The sequence below is a fragment of the Pogona vitticeps genome, chromosome 5, assembly GCF_051106095.1.
Source record: "Pogona vitticeps strain Pit_001003342236 chromosome 5, PviZW2.1, whole genome shotgun sequence".
NCBI classification, from domain to species: domain Eukaryota; kingdom Metazoa; phylum Chordata; class Lepidosauria; order Squamata; family Agamidae; genus Pogona; species Pogona vitticeps.
This window is the reverse complement of record NC_135787.1, coordinates 61694247-61710925: the sequence shown is the minus strand read 5'-3', so window position 1 is coordinate 61710925 and position 16679 is coordinate 61694247. Positions and strand designations below refer to the sequence as shown.

Sequence of the window (16679 nt, the reverse complement as noted above, 5' to 3'; positions counted from 1 at the left end):
GATTCCTTTTGAGACACTGATTTAAAGAGTTATATATGTCTGTCCGTCCATCCTGTCCATGCAACTGTATAATGTAAGGCTGATGATATGACTAGCCACAGTGATTTTTCAGTAATGAAAAAAAATCCCTCTTAAATGTCCCAAGGAATTCCTTTCACTGTGGGAAGGCTTTTGGAGGTTGGAGTAAAATGATTAATTTTTTATTTCTGATAAACTGCTATGGCTGATGACATCATCTGCCTCACACAGTGTAACGTCTGGCAAGTGGATTTCAGCCTATATACTTTAACCCTGCTCTGGTAGAGGGCAAGGGGATCAGCACAGGTGAAAGGGAGTTCAACTAAGGAACAAGGGGGAGCACAAACAAAGGGACAGAAAGCACAAAAGGAAAAAAAAACTAGCTCTAGTCTGAAGAACAAAGCCTTGTACAAACACTCCTGCAGGCATAACATCGATATGGCTCAATCAATAGCAGTGTGGAACCTGTTTCCAGTCTTCACTCAGCTTTTGGTTTGCAGTGAGTCCAACCTTAATCATTGAAACTTTTGCTTCAGATGCACTTTCAATGCTATTAACTGTTTCTCAAATTCTTCCCCCCCCCTTAAAATGGGGAAGCTTTTCCCATTATGCAGTTTAAATTATTAACTTAGTTCCATTTTGCAACATATGGAAATTTTACTGGTACAATTTCAGGATTAACCCTATTTCAATCATTCAACTCTCAACCACCCTCTTCAAACCAACACTGCATACTTAAGGACTAAATAATGGCCTTTATGACAATGATTTACTATCACAAATCAGCTTTCCCAAAGGTTTAAACCATATTCGAAAGTGACTAACAAACTAAAATTGGAATCTTTGAGGTCTAACAACTGGAAGGACACAGATTTCCTGACACCTTGTGTAAGAGAAACACATCCTGTTTCCTATCCTTTTTCAAAAAGGACAGATAGACATAATAAACCTCAGGATTAGTTTGGTATGCATGTTATGCCCTTCTACTTTCTATATTTGGAAACAGTGAATAAACATGCAGAATGTACAGTCCTTAAATTCTCTCTTCTGCCCTTTTTGCAAAATGGGATCCTCACTTATTTTGAAAGGAAACATTCCAGTCTTGCTCAAGACGGATTAACATTTGACAGATAAAAAGAATCCCTACAAAGGGTGAATATGCAACTGGCATGTATGTGAAGTTGTATCTTAAACGTAAGTATGCATATTGAGAAAAAAGTGTGCTGCTTATATACCGCCCCATAGCGCTTCAAGCATTCTCTGGGCGGTTTACAATTTAATTATGCAGGCTACACACTGCCTCCCCAGCAAGCTGGGTACGCATTTTACCAACCCCTGAAGGATAGAAGGCTGAGTCAACCTTGAGCCCACTACCTGAACCCCAGGTCGTGAGCACTGTTTTGGCTGCAGTACAGCAGTTTAACCACTGCGCGACTGTGTATTAGCTCTATCTAAGAAGTTCTTTGACGATCCTAGGGTACTATGTATATGGTAAACATTCTTTATGATTATCTCTTTCAGCTGATTACATTCTGAATGTGAGAATACTAAATAGATGATGTGATCACCTGGAATGTTTTCAAGTAATTTTTGCTGTGCTTTCTGTTTTGTCTCTCGGCTTTGTTCTTCACTTCTGACCTTTGTGCTAGATGCCAATTTTCCATTTGGCCAAAAAGCATCCCGGAATACATTAATATAGTAAACTAGCATTGCTTCACTGAAGATCCAATTTACAGTGTCACGAATTTGTCTTGAAAGAGAGAAGACAAGAAGAATTAGTCATAATACCAATTATATACTCTAGACTACTAAGAATTAGCCATATCTAACCCACCATCCAAATTCTAGAGGGAACTACATTTGGTATGTATCAGACAATACAGATGGTTTCTGCACATCATAGTATGCATGTAGTTATTTCTCCACAGTTCCAATACCTACAATATGGAGAAGAATGAACATAAGCCATGACTGTATCAGTGCATTAGTCCACAAGATACTTATCATGCTAACTGTATTACCAAGAATCTAGACAACATTGTTCCCATTACTGCATTTATCTTTTGCTTGCTGTTCTCCTTTTTTTATTTTTGAAGTTGATGTACTTCCATTCTGAACTTCATCTACAATTGCAATTCTAATCTGTCAGGTGTAGATTGAGAACAGTAGGTTTTCACCTACTGTGTACGTGTGAACAGTATAGTGGTTCAAGATAATCTATCAATGGCTCTGCTGCCATTTTCCTGTACTGTTTCCCTTTTCTGCATTCATCAAACCTTTAAAAGAGATGGTGGATCACCTTACTTTACTGTGGTCCAAAAGGAGTACAAATTTAACTTCTAACGTTCCATGGCATTCATTTAGAAGACATGCTGTTTACAAACATCAGTATATTCACATGATCTGAAGTTTATGTTAGTTACAGTGAGTTGTTTTAACGATAGTTAACAGTTTGTTACAAATAGGTAACAGTTTGTGCTGAAATTTACCAGCTACTGTGGTAGTATTTCTATGCACTTCTTTCCCCCTCACTTGCAGAGGATTCTTCTTCCCAGTAGGCCAGCAGCAGCACTTAGGAAACATTCCCTTTTTAAAAACTATAACTCCCATAAACCCACAGCCAACATGACCACTGCCCATTTGGGCTTGAGGTGTGTGTGTGTTGCAATCCTAAAATGGAATGTGAGTGGAAAGCATTCAGAGAGGGTGAAAGCAAGCTACCTTTAGATATAGAAAAAAAAAAAACAGGAAATGTACTCCTGGCCTAGCAAGAATCTTGAGGTAACGTAATGTGCAACACAGAAAACCAACTAACTTGATGTCAGAGTTGGGTGTTGTGCCTTGCTCTCAAAGCCAGTTCATTAACTTCCCAATTAATCAAATGTTTTGGTATCAAAAACTGAATTTCTTTCTGGGCCATACACTGTTAATACATTCACCCATAAAACAAAAAATATCTGTAAACATATTTAAAACATTAAAATGAAGCAGATGTTATGCAAAGCTTAGTTTATTCAGAAGAGCACCAAGCTAGTTTTCAAGCAACTCTGTCATGTTGCAGCAGGGATGGGCAAAGTGTAGCACATAGACAGCATTTAACTCCCAAACCACATTTTTGCTTTTTTAAAAATATCCCCTGTACCCTGCAGGGCATGTGGGGAGCTATTTTGCCATGTTCTTGGCAAATCCATTGCTAAATCTTTTGGAAATCCAGCTTTCGGCTTAGGGATCTCAGTACCTGAAGTAACTACAATTCATTTCTGGTTTTGATAAAATCTCACTGCTGTGCCAAAAACTGGTCAGTGGAGTGAAGAAGAAAATAAAGTGCCCCTCCCCAGCCCAAGAGGATATGGGGCTCTTGGGCTGGGGAGTGAAAAAAAATGAACACAGGGAGTGGGCTGGTCATTTGAGGTGTACAGCTCATGAATACAAATGGAACAGAATGGTCTGATTCATACAGGGTGCCTCTCAGGAAACGCCAGTACCCCTAATGCTTGGCAGTACCACAGAGCTTAGCCATGCCCAGCTAGTTCCCCTGCCTTGGAAGTCAGAAACTGACTGATTTTTTTTCTTATTTATGCACCCATTGTAAGTTACGCCATCCCTAATACTTGGTGAAGTCTCATGGTGCAATGCTATACATGAGTGCAGTGGGATTTATTTCCAGGTAAATGACTACAAGATTGCAACCTCAAAAGCTTAAAAATAATGTGCATAAACATTCTCCCATAACCAGGAAAAACCAGAATTATGCAAGTTCATACAGATCACAAATTAGAATTTTCCTCACATGAAATTTTGGAATTATCTGGTAAGAAATTTCATCATTTTATTTGTTTTGTTGTTCAGCTGCAGATCACATGGGATGTTTCACATAAAGGAGTTCAGAAAAATCTAAGAAGCATTTTTCTAGAATTTCAACATAGAACTTGTGAAATTGACGTTCCATTTAGTTTACATGTACTTGTTTCTAAACAATCAAGCAGCCAAAAAACATTCCTAGAAGCATAGAAAGTGTAATACACTCACTTGTTGATGGTTCTTCCAAAAGTGATTTGAACTAGTGCAATTAGTGTCTTCCTCACCCATTTAAACACTAAAACAAAGAAAAGCAAGCAGCACACACAAGTGAACTCCAAAGCATGCAGTTAGGGCCTATTCAAATTCACTTTAACACCTATATCAAGCTACAAAAATTGCTGGGAGAGAGAATTCATGTGTGTGAAGTGGAACTTCTGGGGATATTCAGGCCTATTATCTCCTTGCCATCTTATTCTGAGAAGGCCATAAAGGATCTGGACTAAGTGATGGATTAGATGAGGATGACCCAACTAAATCAAAATCCAGACTATTAGTCAAAAGATATACTGGTCCACTGATACAATGGCAGCCTGCTCTAGATGGAGTTAAACTCCTCCTTTAAAAAATCAGAACACTGGTATTCTTGCTAGATGCTTTTATTTAGTTCAGAGCAGTGTGCCAACTGCACCTGTCCCTGTTGGACCTGGCCATGATGACAGATGAATTAGTTGCAGTTGGACTGTGCTAATGTGCTCTACTTACAGCTGCCCTTGAAAACTGTTTATCTGTATGCAGTTTTCAAAGAGGTAGCTATGTTCAACATGTGTGACAAGAATGAAACAAAAACATATTGTGGCACCTTAAAGACTAACACGTTAATTTTAATATACATTTTTGTGCATTCTAAATGGATTTTCATCCACTAAATCTCACACAGAAATAAAATCTATTAGTCTTTTAAATGCTATAATACATATTTTTCTGTTTGGGGTTTATTATACATTTCTACAAACATGAACTGCTTATTCCAAGAATTTATATTATTTATTTATTTATTTATTTATTTTATTTCTATCCCGCCTATCTGATCATATTAGACCACTCTAGGCGGCTTACAGTAAAAACAACAATGTAATTTTAAAACTTTACAGCAGAAACTTAAATAAAAAAATAATAATAATAAAGAACAGAATAAGAAAAAAGATCGTCAAGGGTTTTCTGTTGGGAAGGCCCGCCTATACATCAATGTTTTTAGTTGTTTCTTAAAAATGCCCAGCGAGGGAGCCGCGCGAATCTCAGGGGGCAAGTTGTTCCAAAGGCGAGGAGCCACCGCCGAGAAGGCCCGGATTCTGGTCTTTTCCTTTCGGGCCTCTCTCGGCGTTAGGCTCCTCAGCCTTATCTCCTGGCTCGCGCGAGTGACACGGGTAGATCTAGATGGGAGAAGGCGTTCCGCCAAGTATCGAGGTCCTAAACCGTTTAGGGCTTTGTAAGTAAGCGTTAACACTTTGAAATCAATGCGGAATCGGATTGGCAGCCAATGCAATGCGGCCAGAGTGGGGGAGATATGTTGGTATCTTCTCAGCCCACTGAGTAGTCTGGCCGCCGCATTCTGCACCACCTGTAGTTTCCGCAGCAATCTCAAAGGTAGCCCCACGTAGAGCGCATTACAGTGGTCTAATCTCGAGACTACAAGCGCATGCACCAGAGTGGTGAGAGACCCCACATCAAGGTAGGGCCGCAGCTGGGCTATCCGCCTGAGATGGAAAAAAGCGGAACGGACCACGGACGCCACCTGGGTCTCCATGGTGAGCGCCGGGTCAAGATGGACACCCAAGCTACGGACCCCATCCCTGGCGGGCAGGGTCACCCCCCCCCAAAATGAGGGAGTTTCCCATGTCCCCAGGTGTGGGGGCGCCCACCCTCAGTACCTCTGTCTTGTCCGGGTTCAGCCTCAGCCCGTTCTCCTGCATCCATTCCTGTACAGCCTCCAGGCAACGCTGAAGGGACAGAACGGCATCTCCTGCAGTTGGAAAAAAGGAGATGTAGAGCTGTGTGTCATCCGCATATTGATGGCACTGCGCTCCACACCTCCTGATGACCCCTCCCAGCGGCCTCATGTAGATATTAAACAGCATTGGGGAGATGATCGACCCCTGTGGGACCCCACAATTAAGGCACCACGGGGCCGAAACATTCTCCCCAAGCTGTACTCTCTGGGGACGGTCCTCCAAGAAGGAACGGAGCCAAGCAAAGGCCCGGCCACCTATCCCCAACTCGGTGAGCCTCCCCAGGAGGATACCATGGTCAATGGTATCAAAGGCCGCTGAGATATCGAGGAGTACCAACAGAGACACTTTGCCCCTGTCGGCCTCCCTCAATAAGTCATCACACAGGGCGACCAATGCCGTTTCTGTCCCATGGCGCGGCCTGAAGCCCGACTGGAATGGATCCAGGGCATCTGTTTCATCCAGGAACGCCTGGAGCTGATCGGCCACCACCCTCTCGACTACCTTGCTTAAGAAAGAAACATTGGCGACGGGCCTATAGTTGCCAATTTCGTCCGCCGCCAAACTGGGTTTCTTTCTTATGGGCCTAATGAGTGTTTCCTTGAGGGCAGAGGGAAATCTACCCTCAAGGAAAGACCCATTAATTATTACAGTAGCCCATTCCGTTGTTGAGGGCCTGGCTGCCTTGATTAGCCAGGCCGGGCAGGGGTCCAAAGAGGAGGTGGTGGCACGACAGCGATCAAGCGTCCTGGCCACAGTGTCGGGCGATACGGGCTGAAAAGAGTCAAAAGACACCGGGCAAGACGGAGCGCTGGACATCCCAACTTGACTCACTGTATTCAAAAAAGGAGCGAGATCCCGGCGGATGGCCTCCACTTTGGATTTTAAAAATGCTGCAAATTGGTCCGGGGTAAGACTAGGGGGAGGCCTATCTCCCGGGCCAACTCCGGATAGGTCACGTACTATACGGAATAGTTCCGCCTGCTGGTTGGATGCCTCACTTACTATTCTTTTTATCAGAGTTCTGTTTTTTTTATCAAGCTTTTATGTTTTTTGCTCTTTAGGCTGTTAACTATTGTTAAATGTGATTTTTAAAAACTTCTTTGAAGCTGCTATTGTGGAGTATGTTTTAAAAAATACTTTTATTGGCCTGAATTCAATTGGTAGCCCATTGAATCAATGGCATTTGTATTAAGTGTTGGTTCATTACTCAGTTGATTCAGTGTGTCCAGTCTTAGCTGAGATGAGCAACTGGATTCAGGCCATGAGGTTTGAAAAGTAATGCTTTCACAAATTAAAATAATTTATTTACAAACCAACTTTTGCCAGCAGCATTAAGCAATGACCACATTCTTTAAAACTTTATAAGCTAACCCTTACAATGTATTTTATGATTTTAGTGGTGTAGGCTGTATTTCAGTTCTGACTATGGAATCTGCTGCTTTGAGAACCTCCATAAAGAAGGACAAAAAAAGTGTTAATATATTTACATTTTATAGATATGTCAGAAAATAGGTAAGATAGATAAGAGTACGTGTGTTCCTTTTATGCTCTCTGCCACAGAAGCCATATGTTTATTTGTGTTTTTATTATTGCATATGCTTATTTTATCCCTTGCATGTGGGAGGTAAGAAATTTTAAGAACTGACTTCTGGAGAGAACAATTATTCTCAGTGTTTCATTTGCACACATATAGTTTAAATCTCTCACACTACAGGTACAGTATTTTCTATTAAGAGTTATTCATTTAAAGGAGCATTCTTTTGTCTTAATATTTATAAAAATGTCCACATCTACTGAAACAATTCTTAACGTTCCCCCAATAACTATTATGAGATGTGGATGGAGAAGGGCTAAAATACTCAGTACCACTTTCAGCCTTCTTCTCCAGTTAGTCTGTGGTTAAAGAATACTGGCATGCTGTGGAGAGGTTAAGACAGTCCTCAGCACTCATGCTAAAAGCCACATGTGGGATTGACATGTACTCTTAAGGCATGAATTACATCTGAAAGGTAAAGCACTCACCTGTGCAAAAATTCCATGCACACCTACCAACATTACTTTTCACTGACATTCTAATGCTACATGCAAATAAATCACCATTTGGTTTATCATGTAAACCAGTGGTTTTCAACCTTGACTCCTCAGATGTTCTTGAATCACAACTCCCAGAAATCCTGGTCAGCACAGCTGGTGGTGAAGGTTTCTAAGAGTTTTAGTCCAAGAACATCTGGGGGCCTAAGAGTGGGAACCACTAATGCAGACAGTAGGTCTTAGACAGCAATTCACATTCCATACAGTGATGCCCCGCCAGACGATGACCTCGCAAAACAACGAATCCGCATGACGATGACTTTTTGGGATTGCTATAGCGCTTCGCAAAACAGTCTTTCCTATGGGCCATTTTCACTGGACGAAGTTTCGGTCCGTGCTTCGCAAGACTTTTTTTTTCCAGGACCGATGCTTCGCAAGATGACGATTTTCACAGATAGGTCCGCAACTTGCAAAATGGGTGTTTTCGGGACCGATGCTTCGCAAGACAGTGATTCTAACAGCTGATTGGCACTTCGCAAAATGGCTTCCCTATGGGCGATTTTCGCAAAACGACAATAATTTTCCCCATTGGAACGCATTAAATGGATTTCAATGCATTCCAATGGGGAAACGCTTTTCGCAAGACAATGTTTTCACAAGACAGCAATTTCAATGGAACAGATTAACATCGTCTTGTGGGGCACCACTGTATTAAAGCTCAGAAGTAAGAAGCACTTCATATGGGAATATAGTATCTTCTGGAAATTTTGCACAAATGAACAAGTTTACTGCTTACTTCCTCGCAGCTCAAAAATCTCTCCTATCAGCATGAAGCAAGGCTCAGCTAGGGCATCCCGTTTCCCATCCACATCATCCCCATAGTCAGACAGATCATCCTCGTCTCCAGCATCCTCCTGGACAAAAACATGCAGGATGGAAATTTTGATTGAATAAATTATTACAATCAAATTAATCAAAGAGCATCTGATTAAATTAGGCAAATGATTCCTCTAAGATGCCATATAGATGCTCTCTAATTATTTTGGACAGGTCTTTTTAACCAACCCCAAAATGTGTTTCCTGAACACTTACCTCTTGATGAGAGAAGAAATCACCAGGAAGTCTCTCCAAAAAAGAAGAGAGTGAAAAAGAAGATTTCTTCCCCTGTACATCAATAGCCTTCAAGTGTTCAGGGGAAGGGCTTAAAAAGGCATAAAGTGCTTCACTCTGACAGAGCCTTTCATCAGAAAGCAATTTCTGAGGAAAAAGAAAAAAAACAGGACTATTTCAAGACACAGCAATTGCAGATATTCTTTTTTAAAAAAAGCCTGAGGTAACAAACATCTGAGGAAGGCTCCACAAGGTATAAAGGAAGAAATGTTAATTAGCATTGCCAGTGTCTGCTGGTCTGAAAGCACTAACAGTGTCAGTGGTGATTTCTGGAATCCCAAGCTTTCAGCAGCTCCTAAGCACATTCCTGTCAAGAGAATTAATTAAAGCTAGCATACAGAACAGCATGAAGGAGGCACTATGTTTACACTTATTAACACAAATTGCCTGTTAATAAGTGGTCTTGCCTACCTAGGGTCTGAGTGGTTGCTAAGGAGCCCTGTAAGTACTGCCACCAGCACAGTCAGTGCTTGCTTGAACTTTTTCCAATGGCTGTACATCAACTTTATTGTCTTCCTTAGGTGGAGCATGTGGATTTGCCCAAGTTGCATGTCCTCTCTATATATTAACACAACTAGTAGGTCACCAAATATGGCAACTTCTACCACACCATTAAAAAACCCCTACAGTCCCTTCATTTTTCAATATAAATATTTGGGAGCTATGCAATGTTTATCAAAGGTCAAAGCTGGCTTTGGGGGACATAATTTGACAGAAGCAACAGAAATACACAACTAATCTTCGAGGATATTTTTATAAAGGGCTGTCAAAAACAGCAGTGAAAAAATGCATAAAGGTGGAAAAGTACAAAAGTCACTGGAGAAGGGATGCCAGATTCATGGCCAAGTTACACAAATCTATGCAATGACCCAGGTGTAAGACTATTCTCAGACAACACGTGCCCATGCTTTAGGGTTTAAGACACTTGTTTTAAAAACAGCAAACTAAGCAAGTTTAGGTATAACATTATATACACAGGAATGGGGGACTACTCTTCAAGAAATGAGTTGCTGTGAGGTAAAAATAAATACACTCTGTGTTTGTTGTAGACATTAAACTTACACTAAACAGGATCCAAATCCATCATGTTCTTGCCAATTATTCTTCACATGAAACAGAGCCCAACATTTCACATATGCCAAAACCAGACATGGAAAGCTCTCCCCTGCAGGCTAGCTGAATGCTACCTTTTTGCTCTGAACACGTAAGAGTGGAACTCTTTGATTTTTTTTTAACTTTAGTTTTGGAATTTCATTTAACTACTCAGCCTATGCAAAATCTGCAATAGTATTTCTTGGGCTTGGAAAAAGAAGATGTGATAATTAATGAAGCTGGATCACAGATGGCAGTTTTATCAAGATGTAATTAAAATGGCAGAATTTTTTTTCCAGTGGCACTAAAGCACTGAAGAATCAACTGGTGGAACGCCCATTTCTGAGATAATCTAAGTTGACTAAGAGAATGCACCAAACAGTAAAATAGCCTCCACTATCTTCTACCAACAACCACATCCAGTGTAAGAGCTCTAAACACATACTATTGTATGCCACATGACGCACAGTTAAATCCTCTTTGTTATCATCGCTTATTCTGTTTCCCATACACAAGTGTATTTGTTCAATGTATCAACAAGACAGCTTGCCATCTTTTTATATGCTGACAAACACTTTTTAACACAGTATCAGAGCTGCAGTCTTTGAAAAAAAAATCAAAATAAGTCAGCTGTACTTTCAATCAAAATTAACAGGCACACATAACATTGTTACTTTCAGAGAGAGTTGAAACTAAAGACCACATTCAAGGGAATACATTTTTCCAGCTCTTACATCCTTTTCTCATCAGCAACTTACCTCTCTTGTGCCCATATCTCAGGAACTAGACAGGCAAAATAAGGAACTGTCTAATTCCAAAGATAGAGCTAATATATTCGCGAAGGCTTTCACGGTCAGGATCTAATGGTTGTTGTGGGCTTTTCGGGCTCTTTGGTCGTGTTCTGAAGGTTGTTCTTCCTAATGTTTCGCCAGTCTCTGTGGCCGGCATCTTCAGAGGACAGGAGTAGCATTCTGTGCTCTGGTGCAGTTTGTTTGTGTGTGTGTGTGTGTTTAGTCGTTTAGTCGTGTCCGACTCTTCGTGACCCCATGGACCAGAGCACGCCAGGCCCTCCTGTCTTCTACTGCCTCCCGGAGTTGTGTCAGGTTCATGTTGGTTGCTTCGCAGACACTGTCCAGCCATCTCATCCTCGGTCGTCCCCTTCTCCTCTTGCCATCACACTTTCCCAACATCCGGGTCTTTTCCAGGGAGTCTTTTCTTCTCATTAGATGGCCAAAGTACTGGAGCCTCAGCTTCAGGATCTGTCCTTCCAGTGAGCACTCAGGGTTGATTTCCTTTAGAACTGATAGGTTTGTTCTCCTTGCAGTCCAGGGGATTCTCAAGAGCCTCCTCCAGCACCACAATTCAAAGGCATCAATTCTTCGGCGGTCTGCTTTCTTTATGGTCCAGCTCTCACTTCCATACATCACGACAGGAAAAACCATAGCTTTGACTATTCGGACTTTTGTTGGCAAGGTGATGTCTCTGCTTTTCAAGATGCTGTCCAGATTTGTCATCGCTTTCCTCCCAAGAAGAAGGCGCCTTTTAATTTCAGGGCTGCTGTCTCCATCTGCAGTGATCATGGAGCCCAGGAAGATAAAATTTGACACTGCCTCCATATCTTCCCCTTCTATTTCCCAGGAGGTGATGGGACCAGTGGCCATGATCTTAGTTTTTTTGATGTTGAGTTTCAGACCGTTTTTTGCACTCTCCTCTTTCACTCTCATTACAAGGTTCTTTAATTCCTCCTCACTTTCTGCCATCAGAGTGGTATCATCTGCATATCGGAGGTTGTTGATATTTCTTCCGGCAATCTTAATTCCGGCTTGGGTTTCTTCCAGTCCAGCCTTCCGCATGATGTATTCTGCATATAAGTTAAATAAGCTGGGGGACAATATACAGCCTTGCCGTACTCCTTTCCCAATTTTGAACCACTCAGTTGTTCCATGACCAGTTCTAACTGTTGCTTCCTGTCCCACATATAGGTTTCTCAGGAGACAGATAAAGTGGTCAGGCACTCCCATTTCTTTAAGAACTTGCCATAGTTTGCTGTGGTCCACACAGTCAAAGGCTTTCGCATAGTCAATGAAGCAGAAGTAGATATTTTTCTGGAACTCTCTGGCTTTCTCCATAATCCAGCGCAAGTTAGCAATTTGGTCTCGAGTTCCTCTGCCTCTTCGGAATCCAGCTTGTACTTCTGGGAGTTCTCGGTCCACATACTGCTGAAGCCTACCTTGGAGGATTTTGAGCATAACCTTGCTAGCGTGCGAAATGAGTGCAATTGTACGGTAGTTGGAGCATTCTTTGGCACTGCCTTTCTTTGGGATTGGGATGTAGACTGATCTTTTCCAATCCTCTGGCCACTGTTGAGTTTTCCAAACTTGCTGGCATATTGAATGTAGCACTTTAACAGCATCATCTTTCAAGATTTTAAATAGTTCAACTGGAATGCCATCACCTCCACTGGCCTTGTTGTTAGCCAGGCTTTCTAAGGCCCACTTGACTTCGCTCTCCAGGATGTCTGGCTCAAGGTCAGCAACTACATTGTCTGGGTTGTACGGGATATCCACATCTTTCTGATATAATTCCTCTGTGTATTCTTGCCACCTCTTCTTGACGTCTTCTGCAGTTTGTTTGGGAGTAGAGTATTTATGGCTGTGAGATCAGCTTGTGTCCTTTTCAGGAGATGAGTGATTATGGTGTTTTTGTTGTGGGTGTATTGTTGTGATAAGGAGAAGAGATTATCTGTCATTGTGATTGATTGGTGTCGTTAGCTGGTCTTTTGTGAGTAGTGATCACTGGTCCTTGTGGCTGGGTAGAATTCGTTGACCTTTTGCACACTGTATTTTTCACTACTGAGAGCCAAGTTTTATTGAGTTTCAAACTTTCTTCTTTTTTGTTGAAGTTCTGCTGATGTGTGTGGATTTCAATGGCTTCCCTGTGCAGTCTAACGTAATGATTGCTGGTGTTGTCCAGTATTTCAGTATATTGAAATAGAATTTCATGTTCAGCTTGTTTTAGGGCATGTTCAGCTACTGCTGATTTTTCTGGTTGTTTTTTTCCCTGGTTGTTTTAGTCTGCAATGTCTCTCATGTTCTTTGATTCTGGTGTGGATGCTTCATTTTGTGGTTCCAATATATACCTGGCCACAACTGCAAGGTATCCGATATACTCCTGCAGTGGTGAGGGGGTCCCTTCTGTCCTTTGCTGACTGTAACATTTGTTGTATTCTTGTGGTTGGCTTGAATACTGTTTGTAGGTTGTGTTTTTTCAAAGGTTTTCCCCATGCGGTCCGTGACCCCATTGATGTATGGCAGAAATACTTTATTTGTGGGTGGCTGTTTTTCTTCTTCAGTTTGGTGTTGTTTTCTTGGTCTGATGGCTCTTGTGATTTCATTTTCGGATTAGACATTTGCCTGTAGGGCCCAATTGAGATGGTTGAGTTTGGTGCTGAGAAAGTGAGCTTTACAGTTCCGATTTGCACGGTCTACCAGTGTTTTGATTATGCTTCTTTTTTGCTGTGGGTGGTGGTTGGAGTTTTTGTGTAGGTACTGGTCTGTGTGGGTGGGTTTTCTGTAGACCTTGTGTCCCAATAGGTCAGTTTTGCGTACGACCATGACAGAGACCCTTTTCCAGCTCTTACATCCTTTTTCCCACACAGACCTTTGGGTAAAGTGGGTGGCATATAAGTTGAATAAATAAATAAATAAATCTAAGAACAGGAGTTGGCCCTCTATTTCTTTTTCCATGGTGAATTGTATATTTGGGTGGATGCTGTTGAGATGGTTTAGAAATTCTTCCAATTTTTCCTCACCGTGGTTCCAAATAGAGAAGGTGTCATACACATATTGGAACCAGATGGTGGGTGTGAAGGGTGCCAAAGCCAGGACCAGTTTTTCGAAATGCTCCATGTAGAAGTTTGCTATAACCAGGCTGAGGGGGCTCCCCATGGCCACTCCATCTGTCTGTTCATAGAATTCATTCTCCCACTGAAAGAGCTAATACTTGCTCAGGCAGCTCCTGTGGACATGTTTCTACATTTGCACCCCCCCCCCTCCTAGCAGGGCCATTAACCCTAACATTCTCTGAATAAAGACCTAATATGTGAAAAGGCACAAAGAGACCAGAAAGAACAGCTGAATCTAAAATCCAGAAAAATGAAACCCATTTGCAAGCACTCCCATTTTAAAAGAAGGACAGATTGATAAGTTCAAGTAACTCTTTGATCTCTTACCTGTAAAAAGCTATTTAACTGGTTCCTGGACTTCTCCATGAATTTCTGGTCTATAGATTTAAAGGGCAGTTTGCTGAGTGAAGGCAACTGAGCTTTCTTTAATGATGGAAAGCACTAGTTACAGGGGAAAAACAAGTGCTCATTATTTCTCTATTTTAATTTACATGCTTGAATGCAACAAAGCAATGAGTCAAGAAAGGAAGACAGAAAAAGTGCCTTTTTATGTCTACCTCATTCTACAGAGGAATTCTACTAACAGCTACTCAGAATAGGTATTTACAAGTACAGCAATGGCTCTAGAAATGAGCCAATGCCTGCCTAAGGCTCAATGGTATGCCCACCTTGCCAAAATGCAGGGTACAATAGGTTACAAGAGGATCAAGTTACTAAACAAAGTTAAATAAAGCAAGCAGAACAGAGCTAGCTGGCCTAAAACATCTCTTTAGGTATAAGACCATAGGATAAATTTTTCCATAGCATAAGGTTTCACTTGTACAATGCTGAGGATCAATGTACATTACAGTAAACAAAACAAGAGTTAAATCAGAGAAACCCCTGAGGCACTCTGTAGTAGGAATATGTACCTAGCACTTCGGGTTGCAAAAACACAATCAGAATGAAAAATTCCAGGTTTTTCTAAAAAATATGTTAATAAGGATCAGTAGATAGAGACGAGAAGGTAGATATATCAATAAGGGAGCATGGCTGAACAAAAGCACCACCCAGCAACAACCAGAGAAATACAAAAGAGACATTGATTTAAGCTGAGAGATATAATTTTGGGGAGAAGTGTGTTGAAATAAGATCTCACCAGTTCAGAATGGGAGGTTACCCTGGTAATATTAGCATCAACATTTAAAAGCAATTGTTTTCTATTTCTCTACCATTTTATTTATGGATATTTCAGTCCACAGGAGCTGGTCAATATAATAGAACCCCTACTGTAAATCTCTGAATTTCTCAGTGACCATAGCCTATGAACAGTTTCAGTATATTTGTTCTGTAGTTGTCTTTCTGTGGGACTCTGGCCAAGACAGTGTCATTTGGCCCACTTTGTCCCTGTGCTGAAAGCCACACCAGACAATGCCCCTGTGCTGACTCAGCTACAAACATGTATATGTGTGACCCAGACTAAATGCAACAATGGCAGCTCTTTTGGGCTCGGTCCATCAGTGCCAGTGCCCACTATATTTCACTTTCCAGTATCATCTTCCACAAATTAAAAAAGTACAAACAGCAACAGAAGAAAGGTCATTAACTCTAGTACCAACTTATAGCAAGTGTAATAGGGCTTTCAAGGTACGTGAGATACTGTATTTAGTCAGTTTTCACGGATGAGCAGGGATTCAAACCGAGGTCTCCTGAGTACTAGTCTATCACTCTATTCACTACAGAACACTGGGTATCCTTTTAGGATATAATGCAGAATATACATGTTTTAAGTAAATAACTTGCATAGTTTTTTTTCTTGTACAAAACTAGCTTTCTTTCCTTTTAAGAAAAAAGTGTGCCCGTTCACATGCACACACATAAACTCCAAGCACAAATGGAATGGCTGATTATTAAAAAGCCAACCCCCTACCCTCAAATGCTTGTAATCTTTAAACTACATAAACAAAGCAGCAGCCATCATCATTTTTAAAAAAATGTGTTATTAGCATTAAAAAGTTGTTTGTTTGGGGCTTCATGTCCACAAATGTGCTTAGTTTTACACATGCAAAAAAAAAAATCATTCTTGTTCTTTGCTTCTTTTGTCGAGATCAATGCCACAAAAAACACCACCATCTCATAGGGCAAGAAGCATAATTTTGCAATTCCTCATCTTCTCATGCTCCACTTCCCCTATGGCACACACAATGGCCATCCACAGCTAAGACCAGCTTGCAGTGCGGTGAGATAGAATGACAGAGAACATTTCAGTTAGGGAAGAGTGCAGAAGAAGAATTAAACTTTCTCTTCACGGTTCTCTCCATCACAAAGGAGTCCCAGTCCAGTTTATCCCATTCTGCAATCCATTTTGGTAATGTCCACATTGAACTTTAACACATCTAGTCACTTTATTGTGCATGCAAATTACTCAGTGGGCTTCCCAAAAACTATCCATGGCCCTTGGGAACAATGAGGCCAGAAATTAAAACAGACACAGGACCAGAACTTGGAAGTTGACTAAGAAAAGTCATGTCCTTTCTATACATAAGAAAACAAGTCAATGCCCTAGTGGTGAAAAGCTAACCATCCAAGAGGAAGATGTGGCTCCTGTAGTAACCTTTCCTAGTCCACAGAAACTCCAATACATTTCAAGCTGAAGTGTGTTTATAAAAATCTTG

At 41.2% G+C, this 16679-nt stretch overlaps 1 protein-coding gene across 6 annotated transcripts in view; it reads right to left on the bottom strand.

Annotated features, from left to right (window-relative positions):
* Window positions 1-16679, bottom strand: part of SNX25 (sorting nexin 25) — a 93979-nt gene that overhangs the window by 2786 nt on the left and 74514 nt on the right. For all 6 annotated transcript variants that reach the window (XM_020802553.3, XM_078393912.1, XM_078393913.1 and 3 more), the window contains 5 exons: window positions 14353-14466; window positions 8952-9116; window positions 8656-8773; window positions 4048-4114; window positions 1587-1768 (listed from right to left, as the gene is read on the bottom strand). In XM_020802553.3, coding sequence (XP_020658212.3) covers window positions 1587-1768; window positions 4048-4114; window positions 8656-8773; window positions 8952-9116; window positions 14353-14466 — 646 coding nt within the window. The remainder of the gene's footprint in view (window positions 1-1586; window positions 1769-4047; window positions 4115-8655; window positions 8774-8951; window positions 9117-14352; window positions 14467-16679) is intronic.